Raw genomic sequence first — 21,075 nt, 5'->3', positions numbered from 1 at the left:
GGAAGGGAAGGAAAGGAAAGGAAAGGAAAGGAAAGGAAAGGAAAGGAAAGGAAAGGAAAGGAAAGGATGGCCACTGGAAGCAGTAGATTCCCATTGCAGGCACAGAGATCTATTGATGACTCTGGTGGCAAAATGAATGAATGAACAAATGAATGAATGAATGAATATGATGATAATAAGTAAGAACAACTATATATAACTTAAAAAGTGTGCAGCAAAACAAGCAACTGACAAAAATTAAAAGGCCACTTACAGAGTGGATAAAATATTTCTAAATCATATATCTGGTAAGAAGATAATATCCAAAGACATAACGAGTTCATATAACTCAATAGTAAGCAACCAAAATCTAATTTAACAATAAGCAAATAACCTGAGTAGATATATTTCCCAAGAAGACATCAAATGTTCAGCAGATGCAAGGAAAGATGCTCAGTATCATTCAGTATCAGGGAAATGCAAATCAAAGCACAGTGAGAAAGTACCATATGCCTCTTATAATAGCTGTTATCAGAAGGATAGAGGTAATGAATAATGGTAAAGTTATGGACAAAGGGGAATTTTTCCAAAGGCGGGGCTATGGAGCAGTAGTGGCAGCTGTCTTTCTTTCCTCTCCCTGGTCAAGTAGGAATACCAAAGGAGACCACCTGGGACCACAACAAGACAGGACTGGAGTGACTTCAGGAACCTACCAGATGACCAGTGAGTGCAAATATGTCTGGCTCGTGGACAGAGAGGAGCCTAGGGAGAGATTAAGTAGCTGGTAATAGTCTGGCGTTTTACCAGTTGAGACATCACCTTCAGTCTGTTTCATCAACAAAAAGATGGCTGAAGGGAGGAGAAGACTGCCTTAAGACTCACCAAATGCAACTGAATTTCCATTGCGACTACCATCAGAATCTGGAGCAGTGGCAGGGAGTCCCTTTGCTGACACCAGGAGACAGAGAACTAACCTGGAAACTCAGGAGAAGATCTGTACCTCAGTGGCCAAGCAGTGGGACTGTGAAAGTCTCTTTTCATAACCACTGGATTATCTCTGCTTTATCTCGTGGTGAGGAATCAGTGATTAAGCTAAGAAGTCTACTTAGAGTTTAAAAGCCCTCAGGGTCCCACAGCCTACAGGGAAGGAAAAGAACAAAAGAGGCTTTTAAGCCACAGAGCTCCAACTAAGGGATTGAAATAATATTGAAACAACTGTCAATTTCCACAACTGTGAATCCTTTAATTACCTTACTTAGACACAAGTCAAAGCAGGCAAGACTGATCAGTAATTTGAAAAGTACTGAGAGAGGGACCTCATAACATACTGTATAGAATGGTTAAACCAACAAGAAGAAATATTGGAGAAATGAACCAAGACAAGAGTCCAGCTAAAAGCTCCCCAAAGGTTGAACCACAAAATTATAACATCAACATCCAAACACTAGTTAAGGAAATAATCACAGGAGTAAGTAAACAGTTTGAAAGTATTGTCATCAGAAATGCAGAAACAACCAATAAGACTCTGGAAGAAAACACTAATTATCTCAAGCTTATTAGAGAGCTGAAAGCTGAAATAGCTGAGCTAAGAACACAGCTAGCTGAATAAGCTAAAACAGTATCAGAACAGGACAACAAAATAGATGAGCTCCAGAAAACAGTAGAGGGGAGAGAGAATAGAATCAATGAGGCTGAAGACAGAATTAGCAAGATCGAGGACAAATTAGAGACAACTAAAAAAGAAGTACAAGATCTCAAAAAGAGATTAAGAGATACTGAAAACAACAACAGGGGCCTATGGGAGGACTCCAAAATAAATAATATATGCATTATTGGCTTACCAGAGGAAGAAAGAGAGGAAGAGGAAGAAAGCATTCTTCAGGACATAATAGCTGAAAACTTCTCTAGTCTAGATAACATTAATGACATAAAAGATCAAGAAGCCCAGAGGGTCCCAAACAGAATTAACCCAGACTTAAAGACACCAAGACGCATCATACTTAGAATGGAAAGGAATAAAGATAGGGAAAGGATCCTGAAGGTTGCAAGAGAAAAGCAAAGAGTCACCTACAGAGGAAAACCAATAAGATTAGCAGCAGACTTCTCCACACAAACACCACGGGCCAGAAGAGAGTTTCAAGATATCTATCGAGTGCTCAATGAGAAAGGCTTTCAACCAAGAATGTTGTATCCTGCTAGACTGTCATTCAGACTAGATGGAGGCATAAAATCCTTCTCAGACAAGCAACAGTTGAAGGAATCAACTGTCACCAAGCCTGCCCTGAAAGAAGTTCTGAAAGGTCTCCTATAAACAGTCAGACCATTATTAATGGGCCATATGTCAGAACACTCTAAAATTCTACAAGAACAGCATTAAAATATCTTCAATCTTTGATATCAATAAATGTCAATGGCCTGAATTCATCTATTAAAAGGCACAGAGTAGGAAGATGGATCAGAAAACACAACCCAACAATATGCTGTCTACAGGAAACCCACCGAACTCCACAAGACAAACACAGACTCAAAGGGAAAGGATGGAAAACTATCATACAAGCCAATGGCCCACATAAAAAGGGTAGGAACAGCTATTCTCATATCTGACATGATAAACTTTAAAATAAATAAAAAACATAAGGATGGACTCTACTTAATGCTCAGTGGATCAGTCAATCAAGAGGACTTAACAATTATTAACATCTGTGCACCCAATGAGAAGCCATCTAAATACATCAAACATCTACTGAAAGAGCTACAGCAATATATTAACAGCAACACAGTCATAGTAGGGGACTTCAACAACTCACTCTCTCAATTTGACAGATCATCCAGGTAGAAAAATCCATAAAGACATGAGGGAGCTAAATGAGGAGATAGATAAACTAGAACTATTGGACATTTTTAGAGTCATTCATTCCAAGAAACTGGAATACACATTTTACTCAAATCCACATGGGTCATTCTCAAGGATAGACCATATGTTAGGCCACAAAGATAACATCAGTCAATTCAAGAGAATTGAAATCATCCCAAGCATCTTCTCAGACCACAGTGGAGTTAAACTAACATGTCACATTTAACAAAAGAGTAGTAATAGTCCCAAAATGTGGAAGCTCAACAGTACAATACTTAACAACTACTGGTCAAAGAGGAAATAAAGGAAGAAATCAAAATGTTCGAAAGTTCAATGAAAATGAAGACACAAGCTATCAAAATTTTTAGGACACAGCGAAGGCAGTACTGAGAGGGAAGTTCATAGCCATACAAGCACACAATTGGAAACAAGAAAAAGCACAAATAAGCAGCCTGATTGCACATCTAAAAGACCTAGAAGAAGAACAAAGGAACCCTAAGGCAACTAGAAAGACAGAAATCACTAAAGTTAGGGCAGAAATCAATAACATCGAAAATAAGAAAACCATACAAAAGATCAACACAAGTAAATGTTGGTTCTTCGAAAGAGTAAACAAAATCAACAAACCTTTAGCCAGACTCACAAAGCAAAAATAGGAGAAGACCCAAATGAATTGGATCATAAAGGAAAGAGGAGATATCACAACAGACATTGCAGAAATTCAACTTATCATGCAAGGCTTCTATGAACAACTATATGCCACCAAGCTAGAGAAGCTAGAAGAAATGGATGATTTTCTAGATATCTACGAACTTCCAAAGTTAAGTAAAGAGGAACTAGATAACATGCAGAGGCCCATCACAGCTAATGAAATTGAAACAGTTATCAAAAACCTTCCCCCAAAAAAAGTCCTGGACCAGATTATTTTACAAATGAATTCTTCAAAACCTTCAAAGAAGAACTAATACCTCTACTTTTAAAAGTCTTCCAGAAGATTGAAAACACTGGAATACTCCCTTCCAGCTACTATGAAGCCAACATCACTTTGATACCAAAAGCAGACAGGGACACAACCAAAAAAGAAAACTACAGACCAATATCTCTGATGAACATAGATGCGAAAATATTGAACAAAATTCTAGCCAACCAGATACAGCAGTTATTAAAAAGATTGTTCATCATGACCAAATGGGGTTTATCCCAGGGATGCAAGGTTGGTTTAATATATGTAAATCAATCAATGCAATCCACCATATCAACAAAAACAAGACCAAAATCCACATGGTCATATCAATAGATGCAGAGAAGGCCTTTGACAAAATACAACATCCCTTTATGATCAAAACACTACAAAAAATGAGAATAGATAGAAAATTCCTGAAGATAGTGGAGTCTATATATAACAAATCTACAGTCAACATCATACTCAATGGTGAAAAACTGGAAGCATTTCCCCTCAGATCAGGTACTAGACAGGGCTGCCCACTATCACCATTACTATTCAACAGTGTTGAACAGCAATCAGGCAGGAGCAAGGAATTACAGATTGGAAGAGAAGAAGTCAGAGTCTCCCTATTTTCAGATAACATGATAATATACATAGGAAAATCTAAGGAATCCAGCAAAAAACTTTTGGAAATCATCAGGCAATACAGAAAGGGGTCAGGCTACAAAATTAACATTCAAAAGTCAGTGGCATTCTTCTATGCAAGCACTAGGTTAGAAGAAGCTGAAATCCAGAAACCAATTCCTTTTACTATAGCAACAAAAACAATGAAATATCTAGGAATAAACCTAACCAAAGAAGTGAAAGACTTGTATACTGAAAATTATGAGTCACTAATCAAGGAAATTGAAAAAGACACAAAGAAGTGGAAAGATATTCCATGTTCATGGGTTGGAAGAATTAACATCATCAAAATGAATATACTACCCAGAGCCATCTACAAATTGAATGCTATCCCCATCAAGATCCCAAGCACATTTTTTAGGAGAATAGAAAAAATGCTACAAATGTTTATCTGGAACCAGAAAAGACCTAGAATTGCCAAAACAATCTTGAGAAGAAAGAACAGAACTAGAGGCATCACACTCTCAGATCTCAAATTGTATTATAGGGCCATTGTCATCAAAACTGCTAGGTACTGAAACATGAATAGAGACACTGACCAGTGGAATAGAATTGAGAGCCCAGAATTATACCCCACACCTATAGACATCTAATCTTTTGCAAAGGTGCCCAGACTATTAAATAGGGAAAGCTGAGTCTTTTTAAAAAATGGTGTTGGAAAAAATGGGTTGAAACATGCAAAGAATGAAACTGAACCACTATATTTCACCAAATACAAAAGTGAATTCCAAGTGAATCAAGGACTTGGATGTTAGACCAGAAACTATCAGATACTTAGAGGAAAATATTGGCAGAACTCTTTTCCACATAAATTTTAAAGACATCTTCAGTGAAACGATTCCAATTACGAAGAAGGCTAAGGCAAGCATAAACCTATGGGACTACATCAAATTAAAAAGCTTCTTCACAGCAAAAGAAACCACTACCCAAACTAAGAGACCCCTCACAGAATGGGAGATCTTTACATGCCATACATCAGACAAGAGCTTAATAACCAACATATATAAAGAGCTTGCCAAACTCAACAACAAGAAAACAAATAACCCCATCCAAAAATGGGGGAAGGACATGGACAAAATATTCACCACAGAAGAGATCCAAAAGGCTGAGAAACACATGAAAAAATGCTCCAAGTCTCTGATTGTCAGAGAAATGTAAAGACAACAAAGAGATACCACTTCACTTCTGTGAGAATGTCATACATCAGAAAAGGTAATAGCAACAAATGCGGGAGAAGTTGTGGGGTCAAAGGAACCCTCCTGCCCTGCTAGTGGGAATGTCAGTTGGTCCAACCTCTGTGGAGAACAGTCTGGAGAACTCTCAGAAGGCTAGAAATGGACCTACCCTATGATCCTGCAAATCCTCTCCTGGGAATATATCCTAAGGAACACAATTTACCCATCCAAAAAGATCTGTGTACACATATGTTCTTAGCAGCACAATTTGTAATAGTCAAAACCTGGAAGCAACCCAGGTGTCCAACAACAGATAAGTGGCTGAGCAAGCTGTGGTCTATATACACAATGGAATACTTACTCAGCTGTAAAAAATGGTGACTTCATCATTTTTAGCTGATCTTGAATGGACCTTGAAAAATTCATGTTAAGTGAAATAATTCAGAAACAGACGGATGAATATGGATGATCTCACTCTCAGGCAGAGGTTGAAAAACAAGATCAGAAGAGAAAACACAAGTAGAACCTGAACTGGAATTGGCATCTTGCACCAAAGTAAAAGATTGGGAGGGGGGATACAGGTCCAAGAAGGTTGACAGAGGACCCAGTGGGGGTTGTATTGTTATATGGAAAACTGGGAAATGTTATGTATGTACAAACTATTGTATTTACTGCTGAATGTAAAACATTAATTCTTCAATAAAGAAATGTAAAAAAAAATAGGGAATTCTTCTATTCTGTGGGTGGGAATCTTAACTGGCACAGTTTGCGCGAAAGATAGTATGAAGGTTCCTCATAAAACCAGAAACGGAACTATTTTTTGTCTTATAGAAGAATTTGCAGTTGGGGGCTGGGCAGTGGCACACCGGGTTAAGCACACATAGTACAGAGCACAAGAATCCAGGTTCAAGCCTCGGCTTTCCACCTGCAAGGGGGTCACTTCACAAGCAGTGAAGCGGGTCTGCAGGTGTCTATCTTTTTCTCTCCCTCACTTTCTTCCCCTCCCCTCTCAATTTCTCTCTGTCCTATCAAAAAAAATTGGGGAAAAAAATGGCCATAGGAGTAGTGGCAATGAGCCCCAACGATAACCCTAGAGGCAAAATAATAATAATAATAATATTTTGCAGTGTCTTTAAATTTTTGTTTTTGAGATAAAGTTGGATTACAAGACTATATGTATTTTAGAAATACAGCTTTCACCACCCAGAGACAGAGAAAGAAAAGGAGAGGGACATATGGCTGTAGTAATGTAGTCATGAGTAGCTTGGCGAGAAAGAGAGGATTGATCAGGGAGAAAAGGGGGCAACTATGTGTAAATGTGGACAGATCGTTGTAGAGATGATGACTGGCCCATGTCTACAACCTCAGAGGAGCTGTGGTGGCTTGCAGTGGGGAGAGTGAAGATTCAGAACTCTGGTGGTAGGAACAGTGTGAATTTAAACCCCTGTTGACATGTAATTTGTCAAGTAAAAGAAAATTTAAAAAAAATAATAAATTAAAAAAATACAAGGGAACAAAAAAGAAATACAGCTTCCACCAAAGTCCCCTTGTAATCCATACCCCTCTCCCCCATTTCCTTAGATGACCTCACTTCGATATAGTTCAAATTCAAGTGTTGTCCTCATTTGATTTTGTTTGTTCCCTTGCTTTGGTTCTTTCTATAATTTATCCCCTACAAGTGAGATCACTAAGGATTTTCCTTTTACATAAATCCCTTTCCTTTTACATAAATAGTGTTTCTTACTGGGCTGGTTTGTTGATAATGAATTCCTTGAACTGTTGTTTGTCTGAAAAGATTTTCATCACTCCTTTAACTCTGAGTGATAGCCTAGCTAGATAGCGTGTTTTAACATGCAGTTATTTCCCACTCAAAACTTTCAATATATCCAGCCCATATTTTCTTGCCTTTAGAATTTCTGTTGGGAAATCAGCTCCTTTTGAAAGGGGCTCCTTTATAGTGACTCTTTGCTTTTCCCTTGCTGCTCTGAAGCATCTTTGGTCCCTGCCGTTTTAATTAGTATGTATCTCTGTGTGCATCTCTCTACTTCTTTTTTGTTGTTGTTTGGAACTCTTGAGTTTTCTGGATCTGGTCTTCTATCTTGTTCCTAAATTTGAGGAAATTCTCTGTGATTATTTCTTCAAATAAAAATTCTGTTCCTTGTTGGGGGTATGGATCAACCTGCTAACACCCATGTCCAGTGGAAAAGCTATTTCAGAATCCAGCTTCTGCACCCCATAAAGAATCTTGGTTCATACTCCCAGAGCAAGAGAAGTGTTAGGATGAAATGACCAAAAGGCTCTGAGCCCCAACTCCATCAGGACCTGAGAGAGACAAGAAAAAGAGGACATTCAGAAGTAGTAACAGCTGTAAGTGTAACTCAGAAAGGGAGAGAAAGCAAGACCATAGAAAAAGGAGTAAATATCTATAAACCTAGATAGTTAAGAAATAATAGTCAACCCATGTCTGTGGCCTTGGAAGAACTACTGCAGTTTCCGTAGAGGGAATGGGACATAGAACTCCGGCAGTAGGAACAGTGCAAAGTATACAAATATACACACCCCTGTTAGCTCCTCATTTTGTGAGTCAGTATTAAATCACCAATAAAAAAGAAAAGAATTCTGTTCCTTTCTCACGTCTCTTTTTGTCATCTCTGTGATGTGACTAGCGTTCCCCTTCATGCTGTCCTCTTCTATTATTTTTGTATTCCTTTTTGGTGCTTATTTCTTTTCTTTGGTTTCCTCTCCCTTATCCTCCAGTTTACATCTTCACCCTTTTATTTCTGTCCTTTTCCTGGAATACTTCTCTACTTCTTTCTCTACTATATTTTTTGCCACTAGGGTTGTCACTGGAGCTTGGGGCTTGCATGATGAATTCACTGCTCCTGATAACCATTTTACCTTTTTTGGTTTTAATAATGATAGAGACAAATAGTGATAGATATTTAATAATGATTTAATAGATATTTAATAATGATAGAGATAAAGAAAGAAATATGGAGAGAGAGAGAGCGACTGCTTGAGAAACTTCCTCCCTGCAGGTGGGGACTAGGGGCTTGGCCCCCCACTGTATTTTTTTTAACTCAGATACTATATTCTTTATATCTTTGGCTTGTGTTAGGACTTTTTTCATGCTCTAACTTTGTTAGTTTTCTTCTCATTTCAGTGCACATCCTTCCAATTCTAGCTTTGAGGTCCTCTTGAGGAAGTTTACGGAACTCTTTTGAATTCTTCTGGTTGCTGACTTGATCAATCCATGTGGGTACTTCTCTGTCCTTTGATATGCATGATGTCCCATGCATATCAAAAGGACCCATGCCAGGAGTCTATGCTTGAGCAGGCTTGACTAGTGACCAGGCCTTTGGGGTCACAAGTACCTAGCAGAGACTATACTTTCAGATATCATTTCTATAGTTCTTTACAAGCACCTAGCAAAGGCTTGCAGCACCAAGGTGGAACCAGCTTAAGTAGTGACCAAGAGTTTGAGACTCTAAGCCTTCAGCCATCAGTAGGCTGCTGTGGGTTGAGGCTGAGACCGGGAAGGAGACTGAATCTCCATCCCAGGTTGTAACGATTTGCCTACATCTGGGACTGGTAAGAGGCAGTATCTGACAGCTTGTCAACTGCCAATGACAGGGCAGCCAGCAGGGCCCCTTGTTCATCTGCTGGCTGTAAGGGTGCAGTTTATTTTCTAGAAGTCAGGTGTGAGCTGGCAAGGGTTGGGTCTGGGTGTCTGCCCCATTTGCTATGTAGGTGTGAAGTTCCCTGATAAATGCCCCAGGGTCTGTTACTATGGAGCCTGAACTCATTGTGGCAAACACTCAGCCAGGCTGCGGCTGCTACAACCCTCCTGTGTTTGTGGCTTTTAATGTATGAGCTCTTGCTGTCGAGTGGAGGGTAGACCATTATAATAGAGGCTTCAGGAATCCAGCACAGCCTGACCTTCTGCTCAGCAGATTGAAGTTCCAAACCTAAGACATCTGAATTTTGGCTCAGCTTGTTGGGCAGAGGAATGGTTTTTTTGTTAGCTTCTTTGTTGTTGTTTTTTTCCCCTTTGGGGACAAATGTTTCTGGATCCTCACCCCCTAGATGCTGACCTTTAAAAAATGTTTTGAATTGAACACCGCTTAGGTCTGGTTATTGGTAGTGCTAGGGGTCAAACCAAGAACCTCTCACATGGAATGGATAATGACCTTTTGCCCCTACCACAGAAGCTTGTTTGGGCTTCAGATCCATTTCTTTTCCTTTTTTTTTTTTTTTTTTTAATGATAGAGACAGAGAGAAATGAAGAGGGAGGAGAAGGGGAGGGGGAGACACCTGTGACACTGCTCCCCTGCTGTGAAGCTTCCCCCTGCAGCTGGGGGATAGAGGACTGAGCCAGGGTCTGAGAACATTGCATCCTGTCCTGTTCTACCGCCGGGCTCCACAGGCCCATTTTATGTGGATTTTTCCTTGTGTCATAGTTTTGTGTCAGGGAAAGAGAAAAATACAGGTCTTCTTTATTGGGTCTTCTTGGCCCCAATATTTCAGGGTTTTTTTTTTTTTTAATACATAAAAATACTACCTTTCCATAAAAGGACCCACACTGGGGGTAAGACTGTTTTGCAGACATATATTACAGAGAGATGAGAAATTATACCCATGTGTCAGCAACCATGCAGTAAACAACCCCACAATAAAACTATTTTTAAAATACTACCTTTTGCAATTAAATCACAATTTTGTACTTTTTCTTCACTTGAGTACTGATATTTAAGATCCAGTATTGGATTTTTAGTTGACTATTTAAACTATGTTAATAAATATTTATGTGTTGTTTACAGGTATGCCTTTAGAGCAGTGCTGACCAACTACAAGCTACTTCTAGGAATTTTTCTTTAACTCTTGTAATTCACTGATGGCCATCCAAACACAATTTGATTTGTTTATGGCCACCAATGGCTTTAAACAAAGAAAAGTACATGGCCAGGCCCTTCCATCCCTCCTCATAGAAGGTACTTGGTCCAAAACCATATAACCTGGGTTCCTTAGTAGGTTTTGTTATTCCTTCAGACATTAGCGTGTAATTACTACCCAGTGAAAATGCCATTTAAAATATTTGTGTTCAAAAATATTGTCCCCAGTCAATTCTCATTTTTATATGACTCTTAGGAACTTCTCAAAACTGATACCCTTCTATGCATTTGTCCCACAGGCAGCCTTTAGAGCCTTGAAGCTGACTCTGCAGTTGATAGCTCCTCTCCATGATATCGTGGCCTACCTTTTTAGTTTTGCCAAACTTGGAAGTTGTCCAGCGTGTTTTGAACATCCTCTGAGTCCTAAACCTTTGAGAAGTGACTGGGGAGGAACCGAGAGCATCGGTAAGTGACTATGTGATTACAAGTAAGTGATTGTGTGGTTAGAACTAAGTGACTGTGTGATTAGAACTAAGTGATTGTGTGATTAGAATCACTTTTCATGTTCAGGGGCTATTCTAGAGCTTTCCCCTCCCAGATTTATGGAGGTGTGCTTGACAAATAAAATTGTAAGGGAGCTTGGCAGTGGAGCACCTGGTTAAGAGCGCATAGTACTAAGCACAAGGATAGGTGCAAGGATCCAGGTTTGAGCCTCAGGCTCCCCACCTGCAGGGGGTCTGTTTCACAAACAGTGAAGCAGGTCTGCAGGCATCTCTCTTTCTCTCTCCTATCTCCCCCTCCTTTCTCAATTTCTCTCTGTCCTATCCAATAAAATAGAAATAGGAAAAAAAAATAGCCGCCAGAAGTAGTGGATTCATTGTGCCAGCACCGAGCCCTAGTGATAGACAACCTCTGAAGGTAATAAAATAAAACAAACTTGTAAGGTATTTAAAGCGTGCAGGGTGGTGATTTGTGAGTTTCTCATCTAGTTAATAACTGTGAATCTCTTTTTTTTATTTTATACTTTTTTAAATTTTTATTTATTCCCTTTTGCTGCCCTTTTTTTTCCCTTTTATTTAAGAAAGGATTAATTAACAAAACCATAGGGTAGGAGGGGTACAACTCCACACAATTCCCACCACCCATTCTCCATATCCCACCCCCTCCCCTGATAGCTTTCCCATTCTCTATCCCTCTGGGAGCATGGACCCAGGGTCATTGTGGGTTGTAGAAGGTAGAAGGTCTGGCTTCTGTAATTGCTTCCCCGCTGAACATGGGTGTTGACTGGTTGGTACATACTCCCAGTCTGCCTCTCTCTTTCCCTAGTAGGGTGGGTCTCTGGGGAAGCAGAGGTCCAGGACACATTGGTGGGGTCTTCAGTCCAGGGAAGCCTGGTCGGCATCCTGATGACATCTGGAACCTGGTGACTGAAAAGAGAGTTAACATACAAAGCCAAACAAATTGTTGAACAATCATGGACCCAAAACTTGGAATAGTGGAGAGGAAGTGTTAGGGGGATACTCACTGCAAACTCTAGTGTACTTCTGCTTTCAGGTATATATTTTGCAGTAGTTTATGGATATGTGTGAACATAAGCTCTCTCACACAGAACCTGGTGTATATCTAGATTTTGGGACTTTGTTAGAAAGTGAACCACCTGGGATGGAATTAGAGTATACTATGAAAGGAAAGGTCTCCCCCGAGTAATGAAGCTGAAGGGTTGTCATTCCACACGTGAAGTCTCTGGACACAGTCTGAAGTGAAGCATGTTGAGGTGGCAATCGTTGTATTGATTAGGTTGTGATCGGCAGGTGCAATATTATTTGATATGGATTGGGAGAGGCATACGGGAAAGTGGGCCCTATCCAAGGGTTCCAGGACTGGGGGAAGTAGAGACTCTATAGTGGAGATGTGAGGTTCCTGCTGTCTTAGGGTTCAAAAAGACAATCGATAGTTAATGTTATCATCACATTATTTGGTAATTGGGTTAACTTTGAAAAGTCCTTTTGTTAGGGTTTGCTGTACAGTATCCAATATCTTGTATATAGCTGTGCTATTGGTTGCTTCTGATCTACTTGGTCTAGGCTTTTGAGAGAGTCTGCATATCAATTACACAGCCTATATATTTAAAAGATTCCATCTGTGTTTTAAAAAACTTCGAGACATACAATTAATTTTCCCCCTCTCATATTAAATAACTAGTGATTTATATGACTACATTTTACTAGGAGTGTACATAAACACCATTCCCACCACCAAAAGACTGTGACCCATCCCTCCCACCCACTCCCACCCCCCACTGGCCCAGGAAGCTGCATGTCTACCCCTCACCACAGGGTTTTTACTTTGGTGCCCTACTTACAATTTGGTCAGGTCCTGCCTTTAGTTTCCCTTTCAGATCTTCTTACTCAACTTCTGTTGATGAGTGGGATCATCCCATACTCATCTTTATCTTTCTGACTTAGCTCACTTAACATAATTCCTTCTAGCTCTGTCCAAGATGGGTCAGAGAAGGTGGGTTCATTGTTCTTGATAGCTGCATAACTGTGAATCTCTTAACACTTGGAAAGACAGAACTGAAATATGCTCTCGTATCTCATAAATGCATTCCCATATCTTTCTGTAGGGAAAGTCCTAATACATACCATCTCCAAACAGACTGATTCCACACTGAGATGTTACATCACAACATCTGTCATGTGAAGAAGCAGGGGGAGCTGAGGGTTTACCCTGCTTCTGCTGCTTGTTTACTTGACACTAAGCACATCACTCTCCGGATCTGTGACTGTCCGCCTATCAAATGGGGACACTGCTGCTGCCTACCTTAGATGTGAATATGCAACAAAGGGATTAACACATGCAGATGCTCTAGAAGGATGTACAAGCCCTACTAAATATTAGTTTTCTTTCATGGCTTAGCCTTTTTCAGAACTAAGCCTTTATTGTCAAGAAGTTCACAGACAGCCCTCTGTTGATTAGCAGGAGTCCCAGGGAGGATACGGTGATTTGAGGTGAAGTCTGACACCTTTGTCTATAGAGAGAGGCAACATGAGGTGGTGAATCAGTGCTGCCTCAACAGAAAGCACAGAATCATTGCAAATCAAGTTCCCAAAACTGTTGGGAAGCCTTCAGGCTACACATCAAGAAATTAGAGAAGCTTTGGGGCCAGGTGGTGGTGCACCTGGTTTAATGCACATGTTACAGTGCACAAGGACCCAGGTTCAAGCCCCTCTGTAGGGGGAAAACTTTGTGAGTGATAAAGCAGGGCTGCAGGTGTCTCTCTGTCTCTCTCCCTCCCTCTCTCTCTCTCCCCCTTCCCTCTTAATTTCTGACTGTGTCTATCCAATAAATAAATAAATATAATTTTAAAAAAATTTTAAAGAAAGAAATTAGGGAAGCTTCAACCCTCTAGTAGATCCTTCTTTTACCACAACAGGGACTGTTGTTACGTGGGTTGACTCTGAAAATAACTAGATGTTGGGAAGGGCTGAAAACCAGGAGAGAAAAAAAAAGTACTTTGAACTGGGAAGCCAGGTGCTATATGGTGCTGCAGAGAAGCTGGAGAGACAGAGAGACAGAGACGGGCTGTGTTGCTTTACCTCCACAACCTCTCCAATATCTGTTACGACTGTTGAGGCTACAGACAATGACCCACATAGTCAACGACTGCCACCTCTCCAGATTCAAAGGTGGTCTCGAAACTTTACATCAGGCTCAACCTGACACTGTTGACTGGCTACGGAAGAAGGGCAAACGCTAGAAGAAGAAGAAGTGATATTCTCATAGTAGCAAAGTCACTGTCTGTATTTGCATTTCTCTGATAATCAATAACTTTGAGCATTTCTTCACATGTCTGCTGGCCCTATAGATCTCTTCTTTGGTGAATATTCTGTCCATGTCTGTCTCCATTTTTTGAACAGGGTCTTTTTTAAAATTTTTATTTATAAAAAGGAAACACTGACAAAAACCATAGGATAAGAGGGGTACAACTCCACACAGTTCCCACCACCAGAACTCTGTATCCCATCCCCTCCCCTGATAGCTTTCCTATTCTTTATCCCTCTGGGAGTATGGACCCAAGGTCATTGTGGGGCGCAGAAGGTGGAAGGTCTGGCTTCTCTAATTGCTTCCTCACTGAATATGGGTGTTAATGGGTCGATCCATACTCCCAGCCTGTCTCTCTCTTTCCCTAGTGTGGTGGGGATCTGGGGATATGGGGATCCAGGACACATTGGTGGGGTCATCTGCCTAGGGAAGTCTGGTTGGCGTCATGTTAGCATCTGGAACCTGATGGCTGAAAAAAGAGTTAACATACAAAGTCAAACAAATTGTTGACTAATCATGAACCTAAAGGCTGGAATAGTTCAGATGAAGAGTTGGGGGGAATCTCCTTTTTGTTGATAGTTAATAGGCCTAGTTTAGATATATTCCAAAGAGCCCATGATTATACTAGTTTTTTTTTCTTCTTTTTTTTTCCCCCCTGAGCCTGAAATCTGATATGCAGGTGGATCCAAGATATTATCTGGGGAGATGATGTCATGGCTGAAAAAAGACCAAAAAGTTGGATCAGGGAAGAGAGTAGCTTCCAAATATGGGAAAGGGGTATAAATATTGTTGACTGTCAACCCCATCGATTTGATGTGATCTGGGGCCCATAATGAGCTTCAGAGCAGGGTCATTTTTGTTGTCGTTGCTGTTGTTATTGCTGAGCTTGGTGAGACCTTTCATAGGAAGAATTTAAGAAGCTAGAACACAAAGGGCAAACGCAAAGTAAATCTCTGACCAGGTGTGCTGTACTGCACCAAAGTAAAGGACTCTGGGAATGGAGGGTAGGAAGGGCAGGGGCTGGAGGTGGGGCGTTAGAGTCCTGTTGTACAATGATGAAAAGGGATCTTAGTTGGGGTGAGAGCGTTCTACAGATACCTGTCACAGGGTGATGAGAAATTGGACCCATGTGTCAATGACTGTGCTGTCAACCATTAACCCTCCCCACCACCACCAATAAAATGATTAAAAAAAAAAAAAGAAAGAAAGAAAGAAAGAAAGAAAGAAAGAAAGAAAGAAAGAAATCTGACAACAACTGAGAGGGAAGAACATGCAGAAAGGTCATCTGAAGGGCATGTCACTGGGGGAGGAGTGGACATGCATCCGTGGAGACAAACAGGAGGGACAAGGACATCTGCAAAGGCAGCAGGCGGGACTGTAAATGACCACTGCAGGGAAAGGTGAACCACCAACATGACGCTGAGACACAGTGGGGAAGGAGGTCCATTTTTGGCCCTAGAATTCAGGATGCAGGAAATTGTCTTCTTACTATTTATATATGCTTCAGAACTGAAAACCATTCAGGTATGTGGGGCCCTGGCTTTCTGAGGTGTGTGCAGTTAGAGATGCACACCTTCTCGTGTTGCCAGTGGAAACATTTATGCTGCAGGGAGAATGTGCAAAGTCTTGCCTACTCGGCACTGCTGAAAATAGATTAACAGCACAATGAGAAAAAAAAAAAAAGCCCAGCTCTATGATAATCATCTGTTTTTTTAAGGCTGCACAGTGCCTGGCCTGCTTTCCAGAGGAGACTAGGGAAGAAAGGTGAGAAGAAGATGAGGTTGGCTGTGCACAGATGGACCCAGCCCCTCATAGTCATCTCAGAGTTAATGGGGAGTGAGATAAAATGATTTTTTAAAAATATTTATTTAGGGGGGGCAGTTGGTAGCACAGTGGGTTAAGCGCACGTGGCACGAAGCACAAGGACAGGCATAAGGATCCTGGTTTGAGCACACACACACACACACCCCCCGCTCCCCACCTGCAGGGCGGTCACTTCACAGGCAGTGAAGCAGGTCTGCAGGTGTCTATCTTTCTCTCCCCCTCTCTGTCTTCCCCTCCTCTCTCCATTTCTCTCTCTCCTATCCAATAACAAAAACAGCAATAACAACAATAACAATAATAATAACAACAAGGGTAACAAGGGCAAACAAAAATGGGGAAAGAAAATGGCCTCCAGGAGCAGTGGATTTGTAGTGCGGTCACCGAGCCCTAGCAATAACCCTGGAGGGCAAAAAAGAAAAACATATTCATTTATTTGTTATTGGATAGAGACAGAGAAAGTGAGAAAGAAGGGAGAGGTAGAGAGAGGGAGAGAGACAGAGAGACCTGCAGCCCTGCTTCATCACTCATGAAGCTTGCCCCCTACAGGTGGGGACCAGGAGCTTGGACCTGGGTCCTCGAGTACTGTAATATGTGCGCTTAACCAGGTGCGCCACTGCCTGGCCCCATATAATGACTTCTCGTAGCATTGAGCACCCTAGAATATTTTTAAATCATCTTATTAGGGAAAGGGAGGCGTTCGTTGCTTATGGTACAGTTGTTGACACATGGGTACAATTTTTCATCTCTCTGTGATGAAAATATACTCTCATCCCCAACGTGGGTTCATTTCCACCACCAATGCACCATGACCGCAAGCCTGCTCCACCACCTTCCTCCTCCTTCCCCAGAATCCTTTGCTGTGGTACAGCAACTCAAGACTGTTTTTTTTTTAATTGAGGCTGTTTTATTTTTTGATTTCTTTACTGGAGGATTACTGGTTGACAGTTGACAGCCATAACAATTCAACCCCCACTAGGTCCTCCTCTGATGTCATGTTCCAGGACCTGATGAGGCTTTTTTATACAGTGAAGCCTGGTTTTACTTTAAATAGTATTTTTTAAATTTTTTTATTTATAAAAAGGAAACATTGACAAAAACCATAGGATAAGAGGGGTACAACTTCACACAATTCCCACCACCAGATCTCTGTATCCCATCTCCTCCCCTGATAGCTTTCCTATTCTTTAACCCTCTGGAGTATGGACCCAAGGTCATTGTGGGATGCAAAAGGTGGAAGGTCTGGCTTCTGTAATTGCTTCCCTGCTGAACATGGGTGTTGTCAGGCCGATCCATGCTCCCAGCCTGCCTCTCTCTTTCCCTAGTGGGGAAGGGCTCTGGGGAAGTGGAGCTCCAGGACACATTGGTGGGTTTGTCTGTCCAGGGAAATCTGGTCGCATCCTGCTAGCATCTGGAACCTGGTGGCTGAAAAGAGAGTTAACATACAAAGCCAAACAAATTGTTGACCAATCATGGACCTAAATGCTGGAATAGTACAGATGACGTGTTGGGGAGGAGGGTCCTCCATTTTGTAGATAGCTAGTAGGGATAGTCTGGATTTCAGCATTTGCTCCTGTGACTTGATTGGAGGAAACTGCTCCTTGATACTGTGGACTAGCTCTGCAGTCCCTGCTAAGCTCCCTCTTTCCTTGAAAGCCAGCCAGTAGTCCCCTTGGAATCCCAGTGAAGCAGAGGGTGTAATAGGAATGTGGGCATTCACACTGTGATTTTCTTGAAAAGGATTAAGAGGCCAATTAAAGTGCAGATACTGCACTGTCGGGGTTTCAGGAACTTTCCTTGACAAACCAGGAACAAAATGAACAACAAAATGCACTGAGTATTCCCGGGAAGAAAAGGCCACTGTCCTCCCTCCCTCCCTCCCCTCTCTGATCACCCAAATTGGACCTTCCTGGTGAAAAGTACTTGAAAAGACTCCTGATGTTTTCTGGGGTAGGTTCTACTCACTCTCCCCTCTCCCTTCTGTTGGGTAGTATACCAGCTCCCCCTGGCTTCTGCTTAACCAAGCACCGGTATGCCTGTATAGGGATTGGTTTGATCCCATTCAAAGCGGTCTATTTACATAAATCACTTTTACATTTACATAAAGCACCACACTCCCTCCAGGGCATTAGTGGTTCAGTGGTAGAATTCTTGCCGGCTCCGCCCCCTCTCCTTGTCACACCCTGATTTTCCCCAGTCACTTTTCTCTCCACCCTCTCTATATCACATCCTGTTTACACCCTACTTGGAAAGTATATAAGAACAACATTGTTCGTTTTGGTAGTGGTAAGTTGAAGTTGTAGTGTTAGGTTTAGCTTAGCTTGGCTTAGATTGTGCTGCGTCCTGCATGAATAAAGAGATACTGCGTACGACCCAGCCATGAGTCCCGGGTCGTCTGTCTCCTCTCGCGAAGCCAGACCGACACCCTTCTGCCCTCATCTGCCATCCCCCCTCCTTCCAAGCAGTGGACATACTTGAAGCTGCACACAGGAAGCCAGGAGGCTTAGACAAATGAGTTGCTAATAGAGACGGGGTATTTACCACCTACACGTCTGCGCTTTAATGAGAAGGCTACCTGTCCAGATTGAACACATTTGCTGGGAAGTGAACCCATAAAAGTGCATTGACAATGCTGTGGAAATCATAGAAATGAGAAGAGAAATAAGCCCTATGATCCCACTACTGAAGTGAAATAGTTTTATGCATCTTGACTCCCTTCTACTCCTTGCCCAGCGAGGCTTGGCATTTTACAAAGCCTTTGTTGTTGGAGTATGTGCAACTCCATATTATTTTTCCCCTTTATTGAGAGAATTAATAGCTTATAGTCAACAGTAAAATACAGCAGTTGTCATGTGTAATGTTTCTGTTTTCCACATAACACTCTAAACCTCCACATTATTATTTTTTAATATTTTCATTTATTTATTATTGAATAGAGGTAGAGAGAAATTGAGATGGGAGGGGGGAGAGAGGGAGAGAGACAAAGAGACATCTGCAGCCCCTGCTTCACCACTCGTGAAGCTTTCCCCCTGCAGGTGGAGACCAGGGGCTTGAACTTGGGTCCTTGCACATTGTAATGTGTGCGCTCAACCAGATGCACCACCACCTGGCATTATTATTATTATTATTTGTTATTACTATTAATTATCATTATTATTGCTGTAAGGGATGATAAACCTTCCCCCACGATCCCACCACTGTTCTGCCTAAAAGAGCGTATTATTGCTTGTTGGCCAGATACTAGGATTTGATTATATGAGGTTGGCTACTTGCTTATCCTGTCATCTATCACCACTGAAATTTCTGTGCAGCTTGCTCTGACATGGATCCTCTTGTGGTAGAAGTTTCTTTTCAAGCCAATACAGCCACCAGATTTATAGGGAAGTAAAAACAGCTTGAATTACTTGGGGACTGTGTAAGTACTTCCCAGAGCTCGTGAGCTCTATGCATGACGTTAAATGGATCTGGAATCTGGACTGCTCAACTTTCCTCAAACCAAGAGCAGGTACTATGAACACAAACAACCATCCTGCGCCTCTGGATCTGTTCTGACAGGGCTGTCATGGGTGTTCTCCCCACCCTCTTGGTGCCTCTGCTTTCCAAAACCAGAGACCGAGGAGGAGGTCATTACTGGGTCAGGGAGAAAGAAAGCTGTGTGAATCTGTCCCAGCTGTTGGCGTAAGAAATATCTGGTGAGTCTTCCTTTTCACTCCTACCCTGGGCTCCTTATCAGGGTCAGCAGAGCACTCTCCAGAAACCCTCTGGGGCAGAAAGCTAGCCCAGCCATAAAGGGAGTTAGCACTTCAGGTCAGCTAACATGCTCCTGGGAGTGTAAACCCACTGACCGACCTATGCTTCTGCTGAACTCATCGTTTTCTTGCTGTGTCCTCCTTCTTGGGCCAATAATAGAGATGCACTGAGTGCTTCCAGCAAGCCCAAACTTAAACTTCCACTGGGACACATTTATGTATATCCAGCCTACTCTTGAGCTGTCAGGGTCCAAGGAATAAGCCAAGTTCAGATCTCCTATGCCTATACATAATCTGACAAGAATCGCCTGAAAGAATACATGCATATGACCTCACCAATGTCTCCTGGAACCCCACCTCTCCAAAGCCCTGCCCCACCAGGGAAAGACAGACACAGGCAGGGGGTGTGGACCCACCTGCCAACGCCCAAGTCCAGTGGAGAGCAATTACAGAAGCCAGAACTCCCACCTTCTGCACCCCATAATGGCCTTGGGTCTATACTTCCAGAGGGATAAAGAATAGGAAAGCTATCAGGAGAGGGGATGGGATACTGAGTTCTGGTGGTAGGAATTGTGTGGCATTGTACCCCTCTTATCCTATGGTTTTTGTCAGTGTTTCCTTTTAAAAAATAAAAATAAAAAAGAATAAGGAAGCGTCCAATGGAAGGGATGGGACATGGAACTCTGGTGGTGAGAACTGTATGGAATTGTACCTCTGTTTATCTTAACAATCTTGCTAGTCATTATTAAATCACTAATAAAAGTTTTAAAAGAATGCATGCACATATACATGTATATGCAGATTTATTTTTATTTTTATTTGACAGAATTACACGTCAACATGTTTGAATCCACTTCATTCCCACCACCAGGGTTCTAAATTTTCAGTCTCCCCACTGAAAGTCACCACAGTTCTCCCAAGGTTGTAGACATGGGCCAACCATCATCTCTACAACTATCTGTCCACATTTACACATAATTGCCCCCTTTTTCTTCCTGATTCAACTTTCTCTTCCCCTCCAAGCCACTCATGACAACATAACTACCTCCATATGTCCCTCTCCTTTTCCTCCTCTCTCTCTGGGTGCTGATGGGGCTGGAGTTCAGAGTCCTCTTATCTTCATCCTATCACTTCTCCCCCACTGGGAATA

The 21,075-nt window shown here is 41.7% G+C and overlaps 1 protein-coding gene across 1 annotated transcript in view; it reads left to right on the top strand.

Moving 5' to 3' along the window:
• The window catches only part of LOC103120718 (coiled-coil domain-containing protein 162-like), a 108,194-nt gene that overhangs the window by 10,348 nt on the left and 76,771 nt on the right, over positions 1 to 21,075 (top strand). The window contains exon 5 of the mRNA XM_060190864.1: positions 10,787 to 10,995. Coding sequence (XP_060046847.1) covers positions 10,787 to 10,995 — 209 coding nt within the window. The remainder of the gene's footprint in view (positions 1 to 10,786; positions 10,996 to 21,075) is intronic.

The sequence above is a fragment of the Erinaceus europaeus genome, chromosome 4, assembly GCF_950295315.1.
Source record: "Erinaceus europaeus chromosome 4, mEriEur2.1, whole genome shotgun sequence".
Taxonomy (NCBI): Eukaryota; Metazoa; Chordata; class Mammalia; order Eulipotyphla; family Erinaceidae; genus Erinaceus; species Erinaceus europaeus.
Note: the sequence above shows the minus strand (reverse complement) of the source record. Positions and strands in the feature narration are given on the sequence as shown.